General features: G+C 42.1%; 2 protein-coding genes across 8 annotated transcripts in view; one reads left to right on the top strand and one right to left on the bottom strand.

Annotated features, from left to right (window-relative positions):
- TAX1BP1 (Tax1 binding protein 1) overlaps nucleotides 1-2,829 on the top strand; it is a 66,594-nt gene extending 63,765 nt beyond the window's left edge. For all 7 annotated transcript variants that reach the window (XM_040589075.1, XM_040589076.1, XM_040589069.1 and 4 more), the window contains 2 exons: nucleotides 928-1,013; nucleotides 1,673-2,829. In XM_040589075.1, the coding sequence (XP_040445009.1) occupies nucleotides 928-1,013; nucleotides 1,673-1,874 (288 nt within the window). In that variant the 3' untranslated portion in view covers nucleotides 1,875-2,829. The remainder of the gene's footprint in view (nucleotides 1-927; nucleotides 1,014-1,672) is intronic.
- JAZF1 (JAZF zinc finger 1) overlaps nucleotides 2,575-20,395 on the bottom strand; it is a 196,283-nt gene continuing 178,462 nt past the window's right edge. The window contains exons 4-5 of the mRNA XM_040589077.1: nucleotides 13,233-13,402; nucleotides 2,575-6,155 (exon numbers count right to left, since the gene is read on the bottom strand). Coding sequence (XP_040445011.1) covers nucleotides 5,979-6,155; nucleotides 13,233-13,402 — 347 coding nt within the window. The 3' untranslated portion in view covers nucleotides 2,575-5,978. The remainder of the gene's footprint in view (nucleotides 6,156-13,232; nucleotides 13,403-20,395) is intronic.

Genomic DNA, 20,395 nt, shown 5'->3' with positions numbered 1-20,395 from the left:
TGCAAAATGTAAGTGTGCTGACCCCTTGCTTGTCAGAAGGGGACTCTTGGAGTCCAGTCACTGTAGCAGGTATTCTTCATTTTTCTGCTTGAGAATTCCCCGCTGCGGGCAGATTTCTTCCTCCTTTTGTGAGAAGTGCGGAGCAGCATATTCCCTGGAGGTCGACCTGCCTTCCTAACCTGGTAGGAGCTGTGAGGCAAACCTGCTTGTCCATCAGCAGAGCGATCCTCATCAGTGCCTGCTGCAGCTATTTATGTGCTGTTAGTGGCCCTGGAGGGAGAGCGCAGCTGACAGAGCTGATGAGAGGAAGCAGCCAAACTGGGCAATTTAGCCGACGTGCCTGACGGCCGTGTGAAACGTGACATGCTTGGCTGGTGAGAGCGGTGTAGGCAGATCACTCACACCTGACCGTTGGGAGGCAAGCGTGTGCATTAAAATCGATGTCTCTTTTCACCTTGCTGAAATTCAAATTGACGCTTTTATTTTTTTTTTTTTGAAGGCTGACTTGACATTCTATTGTCTAGTTTATTTTTTGAGTTTCAGCTTTCGATCGAACGCTAGTACGGTTTGTAGTGTGGTGCCCTGCGTTCAGTTCAACACAGGTTTTTCTGTTCCGACTTCACCCCCAGGCGTTAACGGCGAGGTGACCAGCATGTCCTTAGCTCCTGCGTTAGCAGAAGCATTCTGGCGGTGCCGGCACAGAGTTCTGCTCTAGATCCGTGGTCAAAAGGCAGCCTGTGCTTAGCTTTTAACGTTCACAAACCATGTCTCCCTTTTGTATGCTAAAGTGAAACTTACGCTGCAGAGATGGAGAAAATTTACCTTTCATTTTATCATGTTTACGTTTGATAGCAGCAATGCATATGGAGGGGAAAAAAAAAGCTGTTTCTAGAGGCTATTATTTAAAATACGTCCTTTTTTTAATAGGATGATGACAACGCTGCTCCTTCAGCTCCTGATCCTCCAAGTCTTCTCTTGCATGAACGTGGAACGGGTTTCTGCTTTGACTCCAGGTAAGCGTTATCTTTTATTGGTCTTTAATGGCATGGATGGGTTTCTGTGTAACTGGAGTTTTTTACTCAAGGGTAGCGGAGGGAGATGACAGTTAAGCATTTTCAATCAGTGTTTGTTTTACAGTTAACTGTCAGAGAATAGGCTGGGCGAGTGGGTAGGCTGTTTGTGCTATACCTTATTTTGATGGAATTTGGACACTTTTTTAAGTAAATGAATGAATAACTTTTGGTTTTTTCCCTCTCTCTTTCCAACCTAATTGTGAACCTAAGTTTAGAGCTTTTATAAAGTGTTATGTTTGCTAAGAGCAAGCATTTATGAGCAGAGTGAGTGGTTTCCCATGAAACTGCTTGGCCATTAAGACATTCACTAGATTTGTATTCAGTGGTAGCTGGAATTATGTCAAAATTATGTCGCTTTTAAAATGCCAGGTTATTTTGGAATTCCTGCGTAAAACTACTTTAACTGTATTGAGCGCTTTCAGCAAAATACATTTAAATTAACTGTAGGATACTTGGTTGAATACAAAGCCTGCTGAAATGTAAGCTTGCAGTAAAGCTCTTAACGTCGGTGGCAGCAGGATCCTACTGCTGTATTTCGTTTTGCAACGACAGATTAACAGTGTTTCCTTTTTTTTCTTTCTCTCCACGTCCTCGTGAAGTTTCGACGTGCAGAAGAAGTGCCCTCTTTGCGATGTGATGTTTCCACCTAACTACGATCAGAGCAAGTTTGAGGAGCACGTTGAGAGCCACTGGAAGGTGTGCCCCATGTGCAGTGAGCAGTTCCCGCCCGACTATGATCAGCAGGGGTTCGAGAGGCATGTTCAAACGCACTTTGATCAGAACGTATTAAATTTTGATTAAATTGTTTTGCAGTGTAGCTTAAAAACCTCACCACTCTGAGTAGTCCAGTTCTGGAACAAAGACAGTGCAGCTTTTCTGTAACAGTGCAAACCTCCGATTAAAAGCTAATTAATATACTCTAACGGGAGCCGTGGTAAGTCGTGGCTGTAAGCTGCTGTTGGGTTATCTTCTTTCTCTACCTAACGTTATACTACAAAAGAAAACAACCAACACCCCCCCCCCCCCTTGTTATGTAGCTATTTATTTCTTTTCTTAGTAGAATTTGCAAGGACACAGGGGTGGCTTGGCCTCAGAATAAATGAGACCAGCTTCATGATGCTCTTCAGCTGCGTAAAAAAAGTGTCACTGTAACACCTGTGGTTTCTCTCAACCGTGGTAACTGAGACACAATTAAAGATGTAATGATCAGGTGTTTCTCCTAGCAAATTTGTGTAGTTTTTCTTTGAGTAACAGTTAAATTGGAAAGTTACATTACTTACCCTATGAAAATATAGTTTTCTAGCACATTTCTGAAATGTAGATGCATGTACTGTGAGATTACATGCTTGCAACAAAGGAATGGCAAATACTTCAGTTTTACGTGTAGAATGTTTGCCTTGAGGGATAATGCTACATTCAGTAGGTTGTACCTTAAGGCAGTATTTTTGAGTTGAAAGAAACTGCTGTGCTTAAATGTCTAGAAGTAATTGTTTTTTTTTTAAAAAAACACCGTTGCCATTATGTTGCAGTTGCATTTGGTAGAAAATACCGTTATATTTTCACAACTGAATTGTGTTCCTTTTGGCTTAGGGCTTTTAAAACCTTCCGCGTTTTAACTTTATGTATTTCTTTCCAGTAAGTAAACCCATGTGTGTATATCTAAATATTTTATATTTACTTTAACTGTATTAAGTAAATCTGCTTTCCACTTGTTGTACAGTAGTCTTGTTACATTAAAAGCAAAATTATTCATGGAGTCAGTGGTCCTTTTTTTCCCACTGTTTTCATTCGCAAGTAGAAAAGAGTTTAAGCTTTACATAAAGTAAATGGCATTCCAGCTCTGTACGATAAACTGTTGCTCACATCGCTGTGTGCTCTTTGTTTGAGAGGGAGTTGTGGATTAAGGCTTTGAGTAGCTTCTGCTGGCTGCAGTTCTCTCGCGAACACAGGCGATACCCTGCGCAGCGCAGGGTTTATTAAAAACTGCGTGACACAAACGGCGTGTCTGGGGTAGCAGCTACTGCGTTAGCCCTTGAGGAATTGTTAACTGTGAGCTTTATGTCAAGGGATGGTCTGAGGTCAAGGCATGCAAGTGCTAAACAAATGTTGTCAGGTTTTTTTTGTCTTACCGTAACTCAACAGCATAAGAGAACAGGCTGTAAACCCAGAATATTGTTGGTTGTATGAGTAAAGACTTGGGAGATCTCTGGTTGGTTTCCCACACGGGCAGGACAACCTCAGACCCTGATGGTGCCAGAGCAGGGACTTCTCTCAGGTGTGTGTACGCAGGCAACTGCTGCGCAGGTTTCCCTGTTGAAGCAGCTGTGCCAGGGTGGCCGTTTCGGTACCTTGCCCAGGGAGTGTGCAGGTATGTGACAGAAGCCAGCCACCCCTACCCCATCCTCACTGAATTCCGGTTTTAATTTCTCCTTTTGCAGCGACAGCCACTTCGCTTCCGAAAACCTTCCTTCAGAGGGTTTGCTGCCATTAAGAGGGGGCTTCTGTAGCACTGACACGAGTTTCATCTGGTGCCCTGTTGTGACACTGGAAGAAAAAAGCCTGTGAAGCCGCAAGTCCTTTTGACTGATTAAATCAAAGGCTGCAGCATTCTGTGTAATTTCGTGCATAATGGTGTAGTGCTTAAGTTGCTTCAGGTGTTTACTGAATACGGAGTTTGATGATAGCGAAGTAGAATAGACAACTAAAAGACGACATGCAGCCCAAGAACTTCAGCAACGAGCAGAGCAGTCTTTCTAGGTCAGAGGCAGTTTATTTTAAATGTGATTTGATTTACATTTATAAGCAGCTTTCCTGACAGGAATTCTTTAAGTTGCCTTCAGTTCTAAAACAAACCTCTGTCACTTTCAAACTTAAAGTACTTTGTCCCCAACAAAACATATGAAAATATAATTTAAAGCACACTTTTCACAGACACAGTACAATACATTCACTATACACAGTATAACAAAATAGTCCCATCTTTACCTGTTTAATAATACTGTCACGATGAATAGGTAAATAGAAACTGGAATTTCATTTTTATAGTTGAAAGGAATTTACATGCAACAATGATGTTTTACGACTGTTTAGCTGTTGAACGAACTTACCCAGCCTGTAGTTTCTTGCACTAGGAGCAGAGCCAAAACGTAGCTGTCGGCCAGATCTGTTGCCAAAACCGCAGAAGGTGGGAAGCGGCCGCCTGGGGCCTTGTGTGTACCTCTGGCTCTCATGTCTGGATCATCCTTTAAACCCAGCTGACAGCACTGTACAATGCAACCACGGTCACCTCTAGGATTTGAGCAAGTGATGCTTTATTGAAATTGGGGTGTTCTAAACACTCATTAGGATGATTCCTAAGTGTTTGTTTTAACGAGACTTTTACTCTGCTGGAGGATAGGTAACTGTCATCCTTACAAATTTTTCCTTTAAAGCTTTGGAAAAAAGCCAGTGGGAAAGCTCATTCATCCTTTATCCGAGCTTTCTTTTGCACTTAAAAGAACAGGAAGTAAGCAAGGCGATGGCTGTGCTGAACACAGCGAGTTCCTCCCTAACCCTCGCCATGTAGGAGTGAACGCCAAGAATAGCACTTGTGAGAGAAGAATGCTCAAGGCAGGATGGTAAGAAAGAAACGTTCAGGTATGGTCCAGACACGAAGCGCTCTCACGTTGGCTTTTGTTTTAAGTCAGTCTCTGACCACCTGCTGCAAGAAGCACTTAATCTTCAATAAGGCTCGTATGTCATATTTTAGCAAAATTAATCATAAAGCTAAACAGACACTTCCAAGTGGAATGCAGCTACCTGCAATGAGAAGCAAAAAAATGCACAAAGAAAAATCTCAAAATACAATGAACGTGAGGGAGAGGCATTAGAAACTCCCTTAGCACAAGTAATAGACCTCCTTAAACCATGCGTGGAATTTTGAATTTTTATTTGCAACCACAGGCACATGCTCGTACAGTAGTTGCAAGAATTGGCAACACATAAAACATTAAATCTGTTGGCAATAGAGAACTACAAAGTGCTTTAAAACTTCATCTGAGATGAAGATAATTGTTTCTCACACACACATAAATTTGCACTTAAGTATTTCCAAGTGTCTTTCTAACAGATAGTTCAGGGGTAAATATTTAGTTGGACTAGGATATTGGTCCTCAAAAGTTTGATGGGCATGAACATAATATGACATCTTGTACAAAAAAAAAAGTAATTTCTAACACTAACGTGATTGTTTACTAGATCGAATGGTAAGATTTTCAGCATTTCAAAAGGGAGAAAAAAAAAGATTTGCAAGATAATATAAAATACAGCAAGCACACCTTTTTATGTATGTTATTTAAGTATGAAAATATTTTTAGCATATTATGTTAAACATTCTTTCTTATTTATATTTCCATTACCTAAAAGACTTGCTACTCCACTGATAACTCCGTTATGTAAGGCATGTTAACTAGAGTTTGACGAGGGTGGTATTGTTTTGGTTTTGCACACACAGTGACAGATGCATCAAAAGTCTTCATCACATTACAATCTCGAACAGATGTCAGTGCCAAGCTCTCCTCTTCTCACTCCTATTCAACACTTCAGTACAACTAAATATGCAATGCCCCCCCTAATTTTGTGGGTTTTTTTGTTGGTTTGTTTTGTTTTGGAGAAAAATGTTCTTTAGAACCTATAGCTTTTATAGCACCTTATCTCAAAGTAATGAAAATGGGTATGATGATTACATGTGCAAATGTACAAAATCATTAACTCTACAAAGATACATCATTCCAAAATTACAGAAAATTTTAAAGCATGCATTTAATTTTTTTGAAGGGTTGCTGAATGCTTCCCCTGAAAAAGGTGGCTGTTCTCAGAATCAGCAACTGCTGGTGAGGATTTCTTGGCACATTTGTGACCAGCATGTTATTGCTGCATCTTCCTGATAATCTCAGCAGACACGGGGGGATGGAAATTGATTGTGTGGTGCCGCAGGCCCTGAGCTGTCTTGTAACTCTTTCCACAGCGACATTTGAATGGTTTGCGTACACGGATTTGTGTTCTGTGGCCATTCTTGGCGTGGTACTTTATACCGTTCACATTCTGTGAGTGAGAAAGTAAAACGTTAGTGGTCGAGTGGTCTGACGATGGCTTAGCTTCTAGGTAAAAACCGAAAATTGATTGACATTATGGGCAAAGTCACACAAATTGCTAGTAACTCCCGCCAGGTGTTACATACGTGTTGCGCTTCCAAGATACAAGGTGGGACAAGAAGGAGAATAACCTGTGCAGTTCTAATGTAGGAATCTTCCCTGCCCGGGTAGTCCTGATTTTTGTGTCCTGCTGTATAGCACTTTCCAAAAAATACCATTTAATGAGCTCACACATGGATGTTCTTTGCTTCCTGACATTTTTTCATAAAGCATTGACAAATTTTATTCAGAGTCAGTTGCAATTAAACAAAGAATTGGCATGAAGACTCCAGTCACACTGCTTCGAAAGCCGAAGCTACCCCCACCCCCACCCCCCATCATGGTGTCTGTTCCGTTTTGTGTCATTGTTTCTAGATATGTCTTTAGGCACCAGCAAACTCTGATAGTTTACACATTGTCTCCAAAGAATTAACTGCAGGAAACACTTAAAGAGTTACACAGAGCACACACTTAGAAAATAATGCAGAGAATCTGTCTTCAAAATAGCTATTGTTTGGGAATATTCTGCTGCTAAAAGTAGAGCCACGATCTCCACTAGTTTGGAGAGGAAGAGCGAAGGACGGCACCACAACACTTGCTGTTACACTAGCAAGGTCAGGAAACTGGCAACACTTTTGCTAGATTAGTCAAGAACCTTGCTAAACATACATCAGAATTGTACCCCTGCCCTCCTTTTCATGCATTTCTGGCAAAATGGCACAAGCTGCTGTGAACAACCGCTTTATGTAGGATTTGTCTTACTGGAGTCTCTCTTATCTGCTTGAATTTTTGGATAAATAAGAAACTGTCCTTCATTAGAGCTTCTCCTAGGAATAAACCAACGAAGATGCCAAGACAGCTTGCGACTAAAAGATACAGTGCCAAGGCTCTACTCTGTCCTCTTGAAAGTTTCCAGTTACGTATCTCGGGGTTTTAAAAAAACTATTAAAAAAAGCTAAAATCAGTTAACAGCCTAGATATTAATTAACCCACTAAATCAAGTTTTAGGGATTTTGTCATTGCTGAACCACTGCCTGGTGTTGCACATAATAAAAAGTCCCCTTGGCTCTTTAAGCAACAAGTTCTGTTTTATCAACACGCAGCTTACAGTAAGCGTAACCTCCAGCTTGGAACTTGCAGCAATTAGACAAGATTGACAACTTATTTAAAAAAATGGGGGGGGGGGGGAGCCTTCAGTAAACAGAACAGAGCTACAACTCCTAAAACTTCAGAAGCCTGTATACATCAGAAACCAAACCCCAGAAAAGCGTGAGTTCAACACCTTCAATACCACCCTCCTGCCAACGCTTGCCTTTCTCCTCCCCTACTCCTAACCCGAGACATTGAGTAAGAATCTCAAGTGGTATGTCCTGCTCCCACGAGACTGTCCCCCCATGTCCCTGCTCCAACCACAGCTCACAACAGCAAGCAAAAGAAGCATGAGGAACTTGCAGCTCCCGTGAGGAAGGTAGGGAGGACTGTTACTGCAAGAGAAACAACCCAGTCGCCTGGAGGGCTACAGTGTGCTCATCTTACAATGCAAAATGCAGTTCCGTATTTATTACAGGTTAACTGCCATGGCAGCAACGCATTTTTAATCTTTAAGCAAAAATAGTTACCTGCTTTCAACCAAAGTTGAGTGTGGTGCTGTTCTAGTCAGAACTCTGAATGCCCCGCGCAGTCTGTACTGCTGAAGTGGCATTTTAGGGCAGCCTGGGTGCCTGGAGAGGTTGATTTGTGAAAAACCTTTACAGAAAAAAATTTAGCCTAAAAATCCACCCTGGAAAAAGGGTATGGTGCAAGGCTGCAAGCAGCTGCTCTACCCAGAAATGCAGGTTTCTCTCCTCTACAGCATTCAGGCACTGAATCCTCACTTGAAGTTGCAAATCCAGCCCCAAACCTGTTCTTTACACCCTTAAAAATACCGGACAACTGCTGCACAGCTGTCATCTGAGACGGAGACAAGAATCTTCAGTCTCCAACACAAACCAGACATCGATACGAGCCTTTAGTGCAGGTTACTTCTGGGTGAAAAGCATTCAGAGGAGGCAGAATGCTGTACCGCCGGGACAGACGGGAGCACAGCAAAGCTACAAATCATCCTTAAGAGCAGTCAAGTGAATTCCCTGTTAAGTAACCTGAGATCCTGAGGCAGCTTTTAGATGGTTTTGCACATCGTCACAACCTGTTGGGGTGAGGGGGCCAGGAATGTCACTGGATGGCATGGGGACTGTCATAAGGCATCTGTCAACATCTAAGTACCGTTAAGGACCTGCACCAGCAAAGAAGAGAAAAGCTGGGGGTGATGTGCTAAACTTTTGCTGCTGCAGTAAAATTTTCAAAACAAAGCTATCCCCAAACCCAATACACATTCTGGAAACTACACAAACCTGTTTAGACTTTTAATGTTTGTAAGAAATCACTTCAAGACACTTTTAAACCAGTATAAACTGCTACAGATGCCATAAGTCTGCAATCGCGGTTATCCTCGCTATTCCATTCCAATGGTACTCTTCTCCTGACCCAGATTTTTTAATGATCCAGTCAACCTCAGGTACACCACATGCCTTGATGAAGGGAGAAAAGTACTTTCAGGCAGAAAAATTTAAGGAAATGCTAAACCAGAAACCTATGTGGGATGAATTGGGCCATGGAAGGTTTGAAAAATAGTAAACCACGCAGAGTATGAAGAGTTTGTATAACATGAAATTTGATCTGTACTCCTGTCTAAAAGAAAACTGTTGTTTGAATTACAGTTGATTCTTCAGCACTTTTTCCACTGCTGTAATGTAAACACTTTGTTGTATGTCTGGGCTGAGTTTGTTGAGGTATGGCAAAACCCACTGCCAAACTCGTACATCACTTTTATTGTTCTGGTTACTTAGGTTGCTCATTATTTACTCTCACAAATGATTGAGGAAGAAGATGGCAGTATAGAAGGGCACTTACAATCTTAAACAGGAGGAAACAATTATTAACCTGGGACCAGATCAGGAAGAGATAGAGAAGTTCAGACTGGCACAACCTGGTTTGCATGGCCACAAGGACACTTGCTGGGCAGGGACCCCCGTGTGGCCACACTTGTACCACGAAGCCGCTGCACTGCAGAGAGCTTGCCACCCTGTTCAAGCAGGAACAGAGACATCAAGGATGGTTTGGGAGGATTTCTCGTTTCAGACTTGGACATTCGCAGATGTTTTTGTATCTCCTGGCTCTTCCTCCTGAAGTTTTCTTTGTGGGTCCTGTTCTCTGCTCAACTTACAAGCTCTGGCTTGCTCCTTTCTTTCAAGTAAATTCCCTTCTTCCCCTCTCTCGCGTCAATATTCTCCCTCCCTAAGCTCTAGTAAGTCTCACTGACCTTAGATCAACCTTACCAGGGGTCTGTCCCACCCGACAGGCCTAGGACCCTCATCCCATTACCTGCCAGAAAGACAAGCCCAATGCCTCGGCGTTCCTGGAAGGTACCACTTCTCTTGCCCAAAGCCAAAAAGCAGTCATGCATATAAGCGATGCTTCGTACGCACAGAAATCTATTATTCTTCCATTACTGCATTTGCAGAAACTAGAAAAATTATGACAAATACTCTAGGGTTTTCTCTATAATAGTATCTACGCATTATTTGTGGGTGGGTTTTTTTTCTATATCTATTATGTATCAAACTTCATTTGCTCTTTGGAAGTTGCCTGAATAACTTTCTCTACATCACATACACATTTTGAATGTCCTTCTCCAGAGCTACAGACCAAATAACTGGCACACATAGGTAGTATTGAATAAAAGGCCAACTAATGCCACCTTCATCAATCCACACTTCAGCTTCTATGGGTAGCATTTTGCAAAGCATGTTAACTGCTCAACACCGCGTGCTTCTGGACAGGACACCAAAACGTGGATGTAAATCCAAAATCTGGTGAGGGTGAACTCCAGAGAAACAAGGCTAAGACCTTGGTGTTCCTTTGACTCATGCAGATGATTTTCTACAAATCAAATCCAACGCGTCAAATACAAATCATATGAATAAAAATTAATGCATAAACAGCAAACTGTGAAATACTTATGGTTTGTTCTCTAGGTCAGTAAGCATAATTAGAGAAGAAGAAAGCAAGCTTCAGAAATTAGTTTCAGAGGCTTGTGTTTGAAGCATGTAGAAGCCAGCGCACTCCAGATTCATTTAGCCGTTTCTGCCTATCCCACAAACAAATTTACGCATCGTTAAAAAAACTTTCTTTTTTTCCTCAGAATCTTTGGCTCCTTAAGAAAATCTGTGCCATACTATATAGAGCACCAACACATATTATAAGCAAGCAATCTTCTTTCTTAAAAAAATAAAAGTTCCTGAAGAACAACTACATGTTTACAACTCACTTCTGCTGCACTGCCTGTGGGAAACTGCCAAGAGATAGCAGCTGGGCAGGAGGCCAGTAGGGTCTTCTGATACTCATCTGGGCTTGTGTATAAACATGTTCCCATTACAGTTTCCATTGTCCGTCCCAGCCCATTCCTTGGGAGTATTTGTTGTACTCATTCGTGCCTTATTTACCTTTCCATAATGACTTTTCAGCGCAGAGGCCGTCTTTTACCCTTGTACATTGTTTGCAAAAAGGAGCCCCATCCCTACTGGGTCCTTTAAGCAGTACTGTAATACAAATAACATACCTAAAAATAACACTTTTGCTTCTCAAACGTACGTCACCTCAGGCCAGACAAAAGAAAACTGTGTATATCCTCCTTTCCTCCTCGCTCCCTAAAGGAATGCATCCTTTCTCAGCCGTAAAGCGAGCCTGGCAATTACTGTATGTGCACGTCCCTGTTCCTGTTTGGAGCACTATAATTGTTTTACAGCCCTGACTGTGATTATCCAGTACCTACCAGAAAATCCCAGTGCTTTGATCACAGGACTCCCTACCCAGCCTCTGCAAATAATTCATCAGAGTTGGGGGTTAAGCAGAAGGAAGATGAAGAGGAAACAAGCAACACAGCTGACACAAAGCTAAAAGGAAGGAAACAATGATAAAAATGTAAAAAGAAAAAAATCAGGCCGAAAAGAAAAAAGGAGGAAACAGAGCCCACAGAAAAGAGGAATGAGGTGAGCCAGAGTTTAAGGACATGTGTTCTGCTATCAGGACGAAATGGAGACGAGTCCCTTAGGAAAATATGGTACTTTTCATTTGCTGCTGTGCTCTGTCTGTAGCCTCTCTAAGGGTTGTTAATTTGCTCCCCGCCCAACTGTTCTAATATTAACGGTGTACAAGATACCCCTTAGACAGTCCTCCGCGTCTGAGATGGAGGTAGTGAGATAGCAGAGGCAGGCAGAAACAGCTTGCTTATTTGGGCAATAAAAAGACAGAGGGCTGGCAGTCAAACGGAGAACAGACAGGATATAGCAAATTACAGGGTTCTCCTTCTAGCCTTGGCCATTAAGTGAATGTTTTCTGCAACGCATAGATGCCCTGTGGGCACAGTGACTTCTAACGATCACCATGGCTTGTTTGCTTCCTGAGCTAGGGATTTAGCTTTTATACTACAGCCTTCATCTGGCACAACTTCTACCACACGCAAGAGAAGTATTAATCCTGAATAACACGGGTACATCTGCAAAGTAAGGCTCGCAAACAGTCCGAAAACATCCTGCCCTCTGCCCTGCCCCTGGAGATGGTGTCCAGTTTTTCCTGTCACCGAAGAGGAGAATAACCACTACATAGCCCAGGCTAAGCTCTGCAAAAAAAGACTTGGTATGCCACTAAGAATTGAGCACGCTGCTTTCTTGCTCACGTTTTAAGGAAGTATTGTCAGTATTAACTGATCTGTACAGGAATCTGCTGCTATGGGAGCTGCTGCAGTCCAGAACAGCTGCAGCATTACTGAAACACGTTTTCATCCACTACATGGTTTCATGCACAGTTTATTCATTCTTGTCACAACTGTTTTATCTCAAATGTTATTGGTCTTCCTATATTTCTTTCATATTACTGTTCTAAGTCCCTACTTGTCAGTTATTTAAAGGAGAAACCATAAAATAAAACTAGTACAAAACCAACCCAACCACTACTGCTTTTTCTAGGGTATAGGTCAGTGGTTGAATTTTCCAGTACTTCATGCAAAAACTTCAGAAAATGATCTAGAGGAACTGTGCCAACATGCTATTTCTGTTCCCAAATGTCAGTGACTATAGAATACCATACTGAAGTCCAAGCTGTTCAATACAATTTCATCGGTCTCTCCACTGGTTCACGTGAAGCCACACTCCTGTCCTCACATCATGGCATGTTCTATACAGTCCAGCTCAAGGTTCAAAGTTAAAGACGTTTCACTCCCATAAACAGACATAAATTTCTCATGATGAAGAGTATTTAAAAGGGCAGGGGTTGGAATTGTTTCCCAGTGTGTCACACAGAGGGATGCGAGCCCTGCACGCAGGGCAGATGCGCTGACGGCTGTGCAGGGGACAGACACAGGGACTCAGACCCAGAATTTCTCCAAGGCTCTGCTTTCCTGAGGTGACCTCTGACTTGCAAAACATTAACCACCATTTCCTGCACATCACCTTTACCAGGAAAAGCACCCAGGGCACAGTCTGGCACCCAGAGCCAGCATCTCTAGCAGTTAAGCGGAGGAATTCATTCTGGCACGGACGGGCATAAGCTTTTTATTTAAGTGTCTCTGAAAGAGACCCAGGAGATTATTTTGCTGGTAGTACCTTCTGCATTCTGCAGTTAATTTGTCTGAACAACAGAAAGCTAGTTAAAATTTGTAAAGCAAAAGAGTCGCTATGTAATTTTTCTTGACAGATAGGGCTGCAAAAGGCTACATCCTTTGTAAAACTGGTAACCTGGCTGTGCTTGAAAGGAAACCAGTGAATAAAACGTGTTCTCTGCTAAAATACCACACAAACAAATGCAAAATGTCTATTGAATGAGAAAGGTACAGACTGATTTTCGAGGCTCCCCCCCCCAGTGGGACATGAGGTAGGTCTGCACTACTGCTTACCTTATATCTTTTTTTACATCCAGGAACAGGACAGGCAAAAGGTTTCTCGTCCCCTCCATTCATGCACATTGAACTAAGGATAGCTTCAGAGCTGATAGCGCTTTCTGTAGTCCAGGACTCATCACTGTCTGATTCTTCATAGTCTACTTCCTCCTCATCATATTCACTACCTAGAAGAGCGGGGTAGTGAGATAAAACAAGAATAAATAAGAGCACAGCAAGATAACACATTCTGCATTTATTACATCAGTTACAGTGACTTGTAATTTCCCCACTTTTGTCTTTGCTGGAAGACAGTTATTTTTAATTTTATAAACCTATCTTTCTTGCAGTTATTTATTCCTTCATAAAGACATCAGTGGTTCTTTTTCTAATAACCAGGACAGGCATTATTAATATATCTTCATAAACTGCTAACTGCGTGGCACAGAAAGTTCAAAGGACTGATTTTAAAATGCAGTTTCATTACTCCTCAAACACCAGGATCCTTCCGTCTTTCCCAGTGCCCAAACAGCAAATGTGGTCTGTGTCCCGTCCCCCCCACCCTGCAATTAAAGCTAATTTTAAGGCTTTTCTTTATGCAATACAATACTGAAAAGCGTAATTCTACAGATCATAAACAGTGTAAAATAATATGTTGACAAGTCCTAATGCATTTACTAGCCCTTTGGAATTAATAGGAATTATAGCACAACATTAATAAGAATTATATTGTAGCAATTATAGTTGTGAAATTCATTCCCTCAGGTGTGGGGATAAATTGCATTGTGTGGCTGCCCTGAACAGACCGCATTATGTTCCAGATATGCTATGACAGCCATTAGAGCAGCTGGTGCTGAGTTTATTTATTATTTTTAATTGCAATAACTATTAATGAAATCCTCTGAAGAAGTTAAATGTGGAACAAGAGAAATTAGGAAAGCAGAATTCCAACTATAAAAATACAGTTAAAAGAAAAGAAAAAAAAAAAAAAGCAGGGGAGGGAAGAGCCCCAGCTGATTAAAAAGAAAATATATGCACAGAGGGGGAGAGAGGGAAAGCCGAGGGAAACTTCTGTGGTGTCAGCAGGAGGTGGTGCTGTGTTTCCCCTCCCCTTTCTTCTTTCCCTTTCCCAGCTCTGCTAAATTTTATCCTTTCTGCTGAAAGACGATTTGGCTCCCAGTGCTGGAATAGCTCCCGTTACTAAAGACAGTTATGTGACACTTGCATGGCTCTGTTTGCTTCCCCTATATGCCCTTTAAGTGCATGCCTCTACGCAGCTCTACGCGCCGAGAAGAAAATGCAGACAGATGCCTCACGGCGCTTTAAAAAAGAAACGTCCCGACTTTATGATAAAGGAAATCTGTGCTGCAATGTACAGTGGGGTGTCTTTGGTGTTTTTTTGCTTCTGCTGCAAGTAAAGTACACACCTATCATTTCAAATTTTTCCCTTCAGCTTCCCCTTCCCCCAGTCCTCTCCCTCAGACTCGGCACCTCTCCATCACTGAGTAAAAACGCGTGTCAACTGGTAGCTGCAAGTACTCAGGGTTCCTGAGCTTTAATCAGACACTGTAAGTTCGCTTACAGATGTCAGGCTATCCACATTTCTTTCCTGTGGTTTTCATCTGTACAGGGTGGTGCGCAGATGAGGAAAGATGGATGGTTTCCCACCGTCAACAACTGTCGACATGAGTGCACGCACACACGCTCTGCAGAACATCTGGAAAACTCTGCCCTGCTGACTGCGACTCCTTATCCCACACCAAATGAGTGAAAGCCAAAGAAAGCATTATTGACCTCTTAAAATATTTCTGAACTCTAGGAACAGTTAACCTAAAATGAAGTTAAGAGTTGTTATAGTTTAATTAACTAATAAAAAAATGGAGGCAAAACCGCAACTCTGCTTCTACGATTTCCTGCCCTTGATTGTATCTTGATGGAAAAAATTCCTCAAGCTGTTCCTTTCAAACTTTTTAGCTCAGTGGGGTGTTTTTTTTTTTTAAGCAAATGCAACAGAAAACCCTATTGTAAATACATGTATGCACTCCTAGGATGAGAAAATACACAACAATTCCAAACACTGATACCAACAATTTCTGTCATTATAATTGCCCTCCTTGTAAGCCCCCTTAAGAGGGGGTGATTTCCTCCCAAACAGGATTTTGTCCTCCCAAAGAAAACATCATTTGAGACTGTACAACATCTACTAAAGATATCGCTACCTTTAGCGATAACAAGGAGAATGCTTTTATAAAACAACAATCGGTGCTTTATAGAACTTCATATGCAATATGGTACGTAAGGGAGAAGATAAACAGAACAGTAGGGAAAGGCGGTGATCATTGCAATTACGCATTTCCATTAGTTTTCCGGTACTTTCAGGGCATCCTTTCAATTTTTCTAGTAACTTTGTACAGTAAGACCCAATAGTGTAACAACTTTTGTCTTGCAGGTAGACTCACTGAAGGAGAGAGACAGAAGACACCAAAATGCCTGCATAAACATCTGTGAGATCAGACCATCCCCTGTGGTTTTCTTTTAATTAGCTTACCTGAACAAAAATGAAACATTTTGTCTAGTATACTTGTTTAAACAGCATAAGCTAATGCTCCGTTATTCGAAGTTTTTATATTCAGACTTATCACTACAGATTTTACAAATAGGACAAGCTTTTTCAAGTGTGAAAAACCATGTAAATATATATTTCTTCTTGCACAAAACGGTAATACTAATGGTACCAAACACCTGAAAGGTATATTACTTTAAACAAAGCTGGAACTGCAGTCTATCAGTGCTTTTATCTAACAGCGTCCTACTGAACTAAATTGCTTGTTCTCTCTTAAAAAAAAATAAATTAAAAATCCCTACAAGAGGGTCCTGGAATAAAAAAAAATATGCAAAAACCTTACTGTCTTGAAAAAAATAATTAGCAATAAAAAAATGATCCTTTAAATAATTATATTGTTTCAGTTGTCATAGAAAAAACAACCCTGCTTTAGTCAGGCTTTTAACTGATTCTGCCTCAGAATTTAATTTCCTTGGTTGTCAATGTCTAAGGGCAGCAACCCGTGTGGTGCCTCACTGACTGTGTGCAACACATTAGAGAGGGTCGAGGGGGGCGGGGGGAAGAGAAAAAACAAAAAGCACAACACACAGGTTGGTGCTGCCATAATAAACAGCCCCTAGATGAGGTATTTTAATTAAGTACTGTAAGGCTGAGGACGGTGGCTTTGCGAAGCCATTCCCACGCCGAGCAGGAGTCCCTGGACCCGTCAGGTGTCCGAACTGCAACTCCAGCTTAGGGCAGCTTGCCAGGGTACCAGCGGTATGCTGAAGGGGAAGCTCACAGCAGTGCACTTTGATCAACATATAGCTTGCTTGTGTTCTTTTTTTTGGAAACTCGGTTAGCATTTCACAACAGTCATTGTTAATATTTATTTCGTAAAAGGAAAATAAAAAGCAACCACCTTTGCATCTAACCTATGAGCTGTTCCAGAGCGTAACAACTGCGTGACCTGGACAGGTATTTGCAATAACTCTTTAAGAGAGCTCCAAAAGAGAGATGGCTCGCTGATCTCTGCTTGGATATCGCCACGCACATGGACAACAGGACACTGCTGGGGCACGCTGCCCTTCGGGGGCACTGAGCACCTGTGCTCATGGCTTCACCGTTTGTCGTCATGCTTGGAGGCAGAGAGATCATTCGCCCATCAGTGCTCAAAGGAAAAACATCAGAATTAGGCTTCAGAAGTCTGAGTAACAAAAAAACTCCCCCAAAACTCAACACCACACATTTCTCTCAGATGAAGTGTATAACTATCTAGAGGGGAAAGGCCCACAGAGAAGCACAATGTTTCAGCAAGGCCGTGTACAAATACACAGTATCACCTGGACTAAATACTCGTTCTGCGACAGCAAGAAAACAGCCTCCTCCACCCCTCTCCTCTGGCAGAGCTCCTTCTGCAGCTCTTCGCTCGCTCATTGCCGTTCACCATATCCAGTTTCACCGTCTGGCTTTCATTCAGAGACCAAACATAGTTCTACCTCAGCCTAACCTAAACCCACTGCTTTCTTGTCCAAATTGCTTCATTGTCCAAATGGCTCAGTAACGTCTTCCTAATATCGCCCCACCCTCACATCCAATATTCCCTCAATCCTGGCCCACAGAGCCATTTCCCCTCTCCTCGCTCCACTGGCCTTGCCAAAAGGTTCACCTCATCTGTGCTGCCCCCAGCAGATTAAAAAAAAAAATGAAAGAAAACACAGGCAAGGAAAGAACGCCAGCAGTTTGTTCCCCCCTGGAAGTTTCCATGCTTGAAGAGGAGGTGGACTCCACTGGTGGCGATGGCCTTGAAGCAGACACAGCTCGCACAGCATGACATACCAGAGCCAGGTACTACAGAAAATTACTAGTTATGAAAAGACAGAAAACATAGCGGGTCACAAAGTATTTTGGCAAGTTATTTCTCTTTTAATTTTGATGCTGCATTTAAAGACAACCCGTCACAAATGAGAAGGCTGCCTGCAACACAGCAGTTTACTTGCCAAAAGTAAACACGTGCACAAAAAGGGAATATGATTACTGCCTGCATGGTAACAGGTCTTTCTAGTGTGATGAAAAGCAAAGTTGTACCATAAAGACTTGCTCTACTTCTTTCAGGCAGTTTTGCTATCAAAATCAGCGAGAACATCACTTAATCCTGCAGCAAAGATCTCACCTCTTGAATGCCCATCTACTACTTTTTTTCCAGGAGATGAAGTCAGTAGTTTAAATAGCTGAGAAACGTTTTGCGGAGTTAATCATTTGAGAATTACGACAGACAACATCCCAGCTACGCTGCTGAAAATCTGGAGCCTTATCTTTCATGTTGCTGGGGTTCATTTGGTATTCACACCACTGTAGCCAAAATAAATTCTGATTTTTGCGTGACTGAATTCATTCCACCATGAGATCTACAGAGGATTTTTTCCCTTAACTTTGAATGAATCTTAAATCTAGCAGGTGCACAAGACAAAGCTGATTAAAACCAGCACAAGCTGTGCGTGCTATTACAATGAATATGATCTATCTCGACCTCTGATCAAGAACATTACGAGTCCTTCCTTTCTCCTCCCATGAAGAAAAACAAACCTAAATCATACTTGCCAATTATTTTTGTGACCAGAAAGCATACATTTAAGCATACAATTAATAACTATGAGCAAATAGCTTACTACAGTGGGGACCAACATTGCTAGTGTCACTAAAAGTTCATGGTAATTCCAATGATCTCTCATAAAAATTCAGCTTCACACTTTGTCCCGCACGGGACTTGCAGTTTGTATTTCATAGAAACAGTTTTATGAGAGCACTTTTTATGTTATGAAGTTTCCATTCCCATACACTATGACAGCTTCCTTGATAAAAAAGGTGAATTATTAATATTATGTGAATTTTGGTCTAACACTAAAGCACATTTATGGATTTGTCAAGCTTCTTCCCTCTGTGCCTGCTGACGCACACAGTCTCCTCCATGCTCACCAGCAGGGAGAATGTTCCCACAGCTGATACTCATTGCTGATACAAAGATGTATCAAGTAGTTAAAAATGAAATATTCTTCCTTTGTATAAAGCACAGGAAATAAATGCTAGGGGCAATGAAATACAAAACAGTTAAACAACATACATCACGGCTCCTATGCCGGTCTAGAAGCTGCAGCAGGACTCTTGGCTGTGAGCTGAGTACGGGTGGCACAATGTCTACTCGGGCAACAAATTTCAGACCCTGGATCATCCAAACAGACTAAGCCAGGGTTTTTCCTTCGCTTGCTTGTTTGTTTTGGGGGCAGGGGGAAAAGGGAACTCAGAGGACAGAAAGTACTTCCCAGCCTTTCTGAAAGGTCCATTCTGATTAATTTCTTGTATTTTCAAAAATACTTTAATCATTCATGTCCACAAAGGTGGTGTAAATGTATATGTAAATGCAACTGAAGAAACCCCACAGTGGTTTAAGCAGAGCACTGTGTAGCGCTGCACACTGGTATTTCCAATTTCAAGGGCAATGCCAGGGTTTGGATTGAGCACCTACGTAACACCAGCAGTAGGTTCACCACAGTGAAGGCTGGAGCCTTCCTTCCGCCAACAGGCACGAGCACACCCAGCTAAAAGTTTTCTCTCTTATCCCAGTAAGTATCTCAACCTCGTTCCTGGAAGAGGAGAGGCAAATCTGTTCTCAAAGCCAACTGCATGCTTGGCAGCTCTGCTGTCACTCGAGGGAGCTGCTTGAGATGGTTATGGTTTGTCAAACGGGCACTTGCCAAGGCTGGCAGCGACCTCCATCCCTCTGCACGATCACAAAAGAGCCATCAAAATAGCAACTACAACTTACTATTGACTTGGCCTTGTGCTGAGCCCTGCACAGCAGGTCCCACGGGCTGTGTGGTCTGCAGCGGTTGCTGCCAGGCTGCTCTTACACACACTCACGCCAGCAACATGTCCCTCATCCTGCACTTCAGCCGTTGCCATTGCCACCATCCTACTCTTCCTTATGACACTAACCAGAGCAGGATCAGGCCAGAAAAACATCTTCTGGAGAAACCACCCTTCCTTGCAGTCCTCCCCTAGCTCAGACCAAGTATCAAGCGCTAAATAACAAGCTGTTTAGGAACTATCACTACTCGGAAGAACTAATTTTCTATTATCTCTGGATGAAGCAAGGCTCAGTTAGTGAATAAGCATCAAGAGAATTTTAAAAATGTACCTCATGTAATACTGCGTATATGGATTCAAATACAAAGGGCAATATGGTTTTTAATATTATTTTTATGCACAAGGTACTTAGCGAGTAGGGTCTGCTATACCAAAGAAGGGAACATTTAAGCAAGCAAGGATATAGGTGGATGTTTCTGGACACCCTCAACTCCTTCTCACAGTCACCACACAATTGGCAACTGAAACTTGCACAGTGACAGAGACAGTGTGAAAAGGTACTTTGCAAAGCAGTTCTGGAGGGTGGTACCTCAAACAGGATGAACCCATAAGTAGTTATGCACCCAATCCACGGATAATGTTGGTGTTTTAAATGCTATGGTAGATAGGTCAAGTCCAACGTTTCAAATCACCTGTAGTTTTCATTTCAATGCTCAATGTAAGCACATGAAGAATTTTAAGTGACTGAAAATATATTCAATTACACTTTGGAAAG

Source organism: Falco naumanni, chromosome 4 (genome assembly GCF_017639655.2).
Source record: "Falco naumanni isolate bFalNau1 chromosome 4, bFalNau1.pat, whole genome shotgun sequence".
Taxonomy (NCBI): domain Eukaryota; kingdom Metazoa; phylum Chordata; class Aves; order Falconiformes; family Falconidae; genus Falco; species Falco naumanni.
Note: the sequence above shows the minus strand (reverse complement) of the source record. Positions and strands in the feature narration are given on the sequence as shown.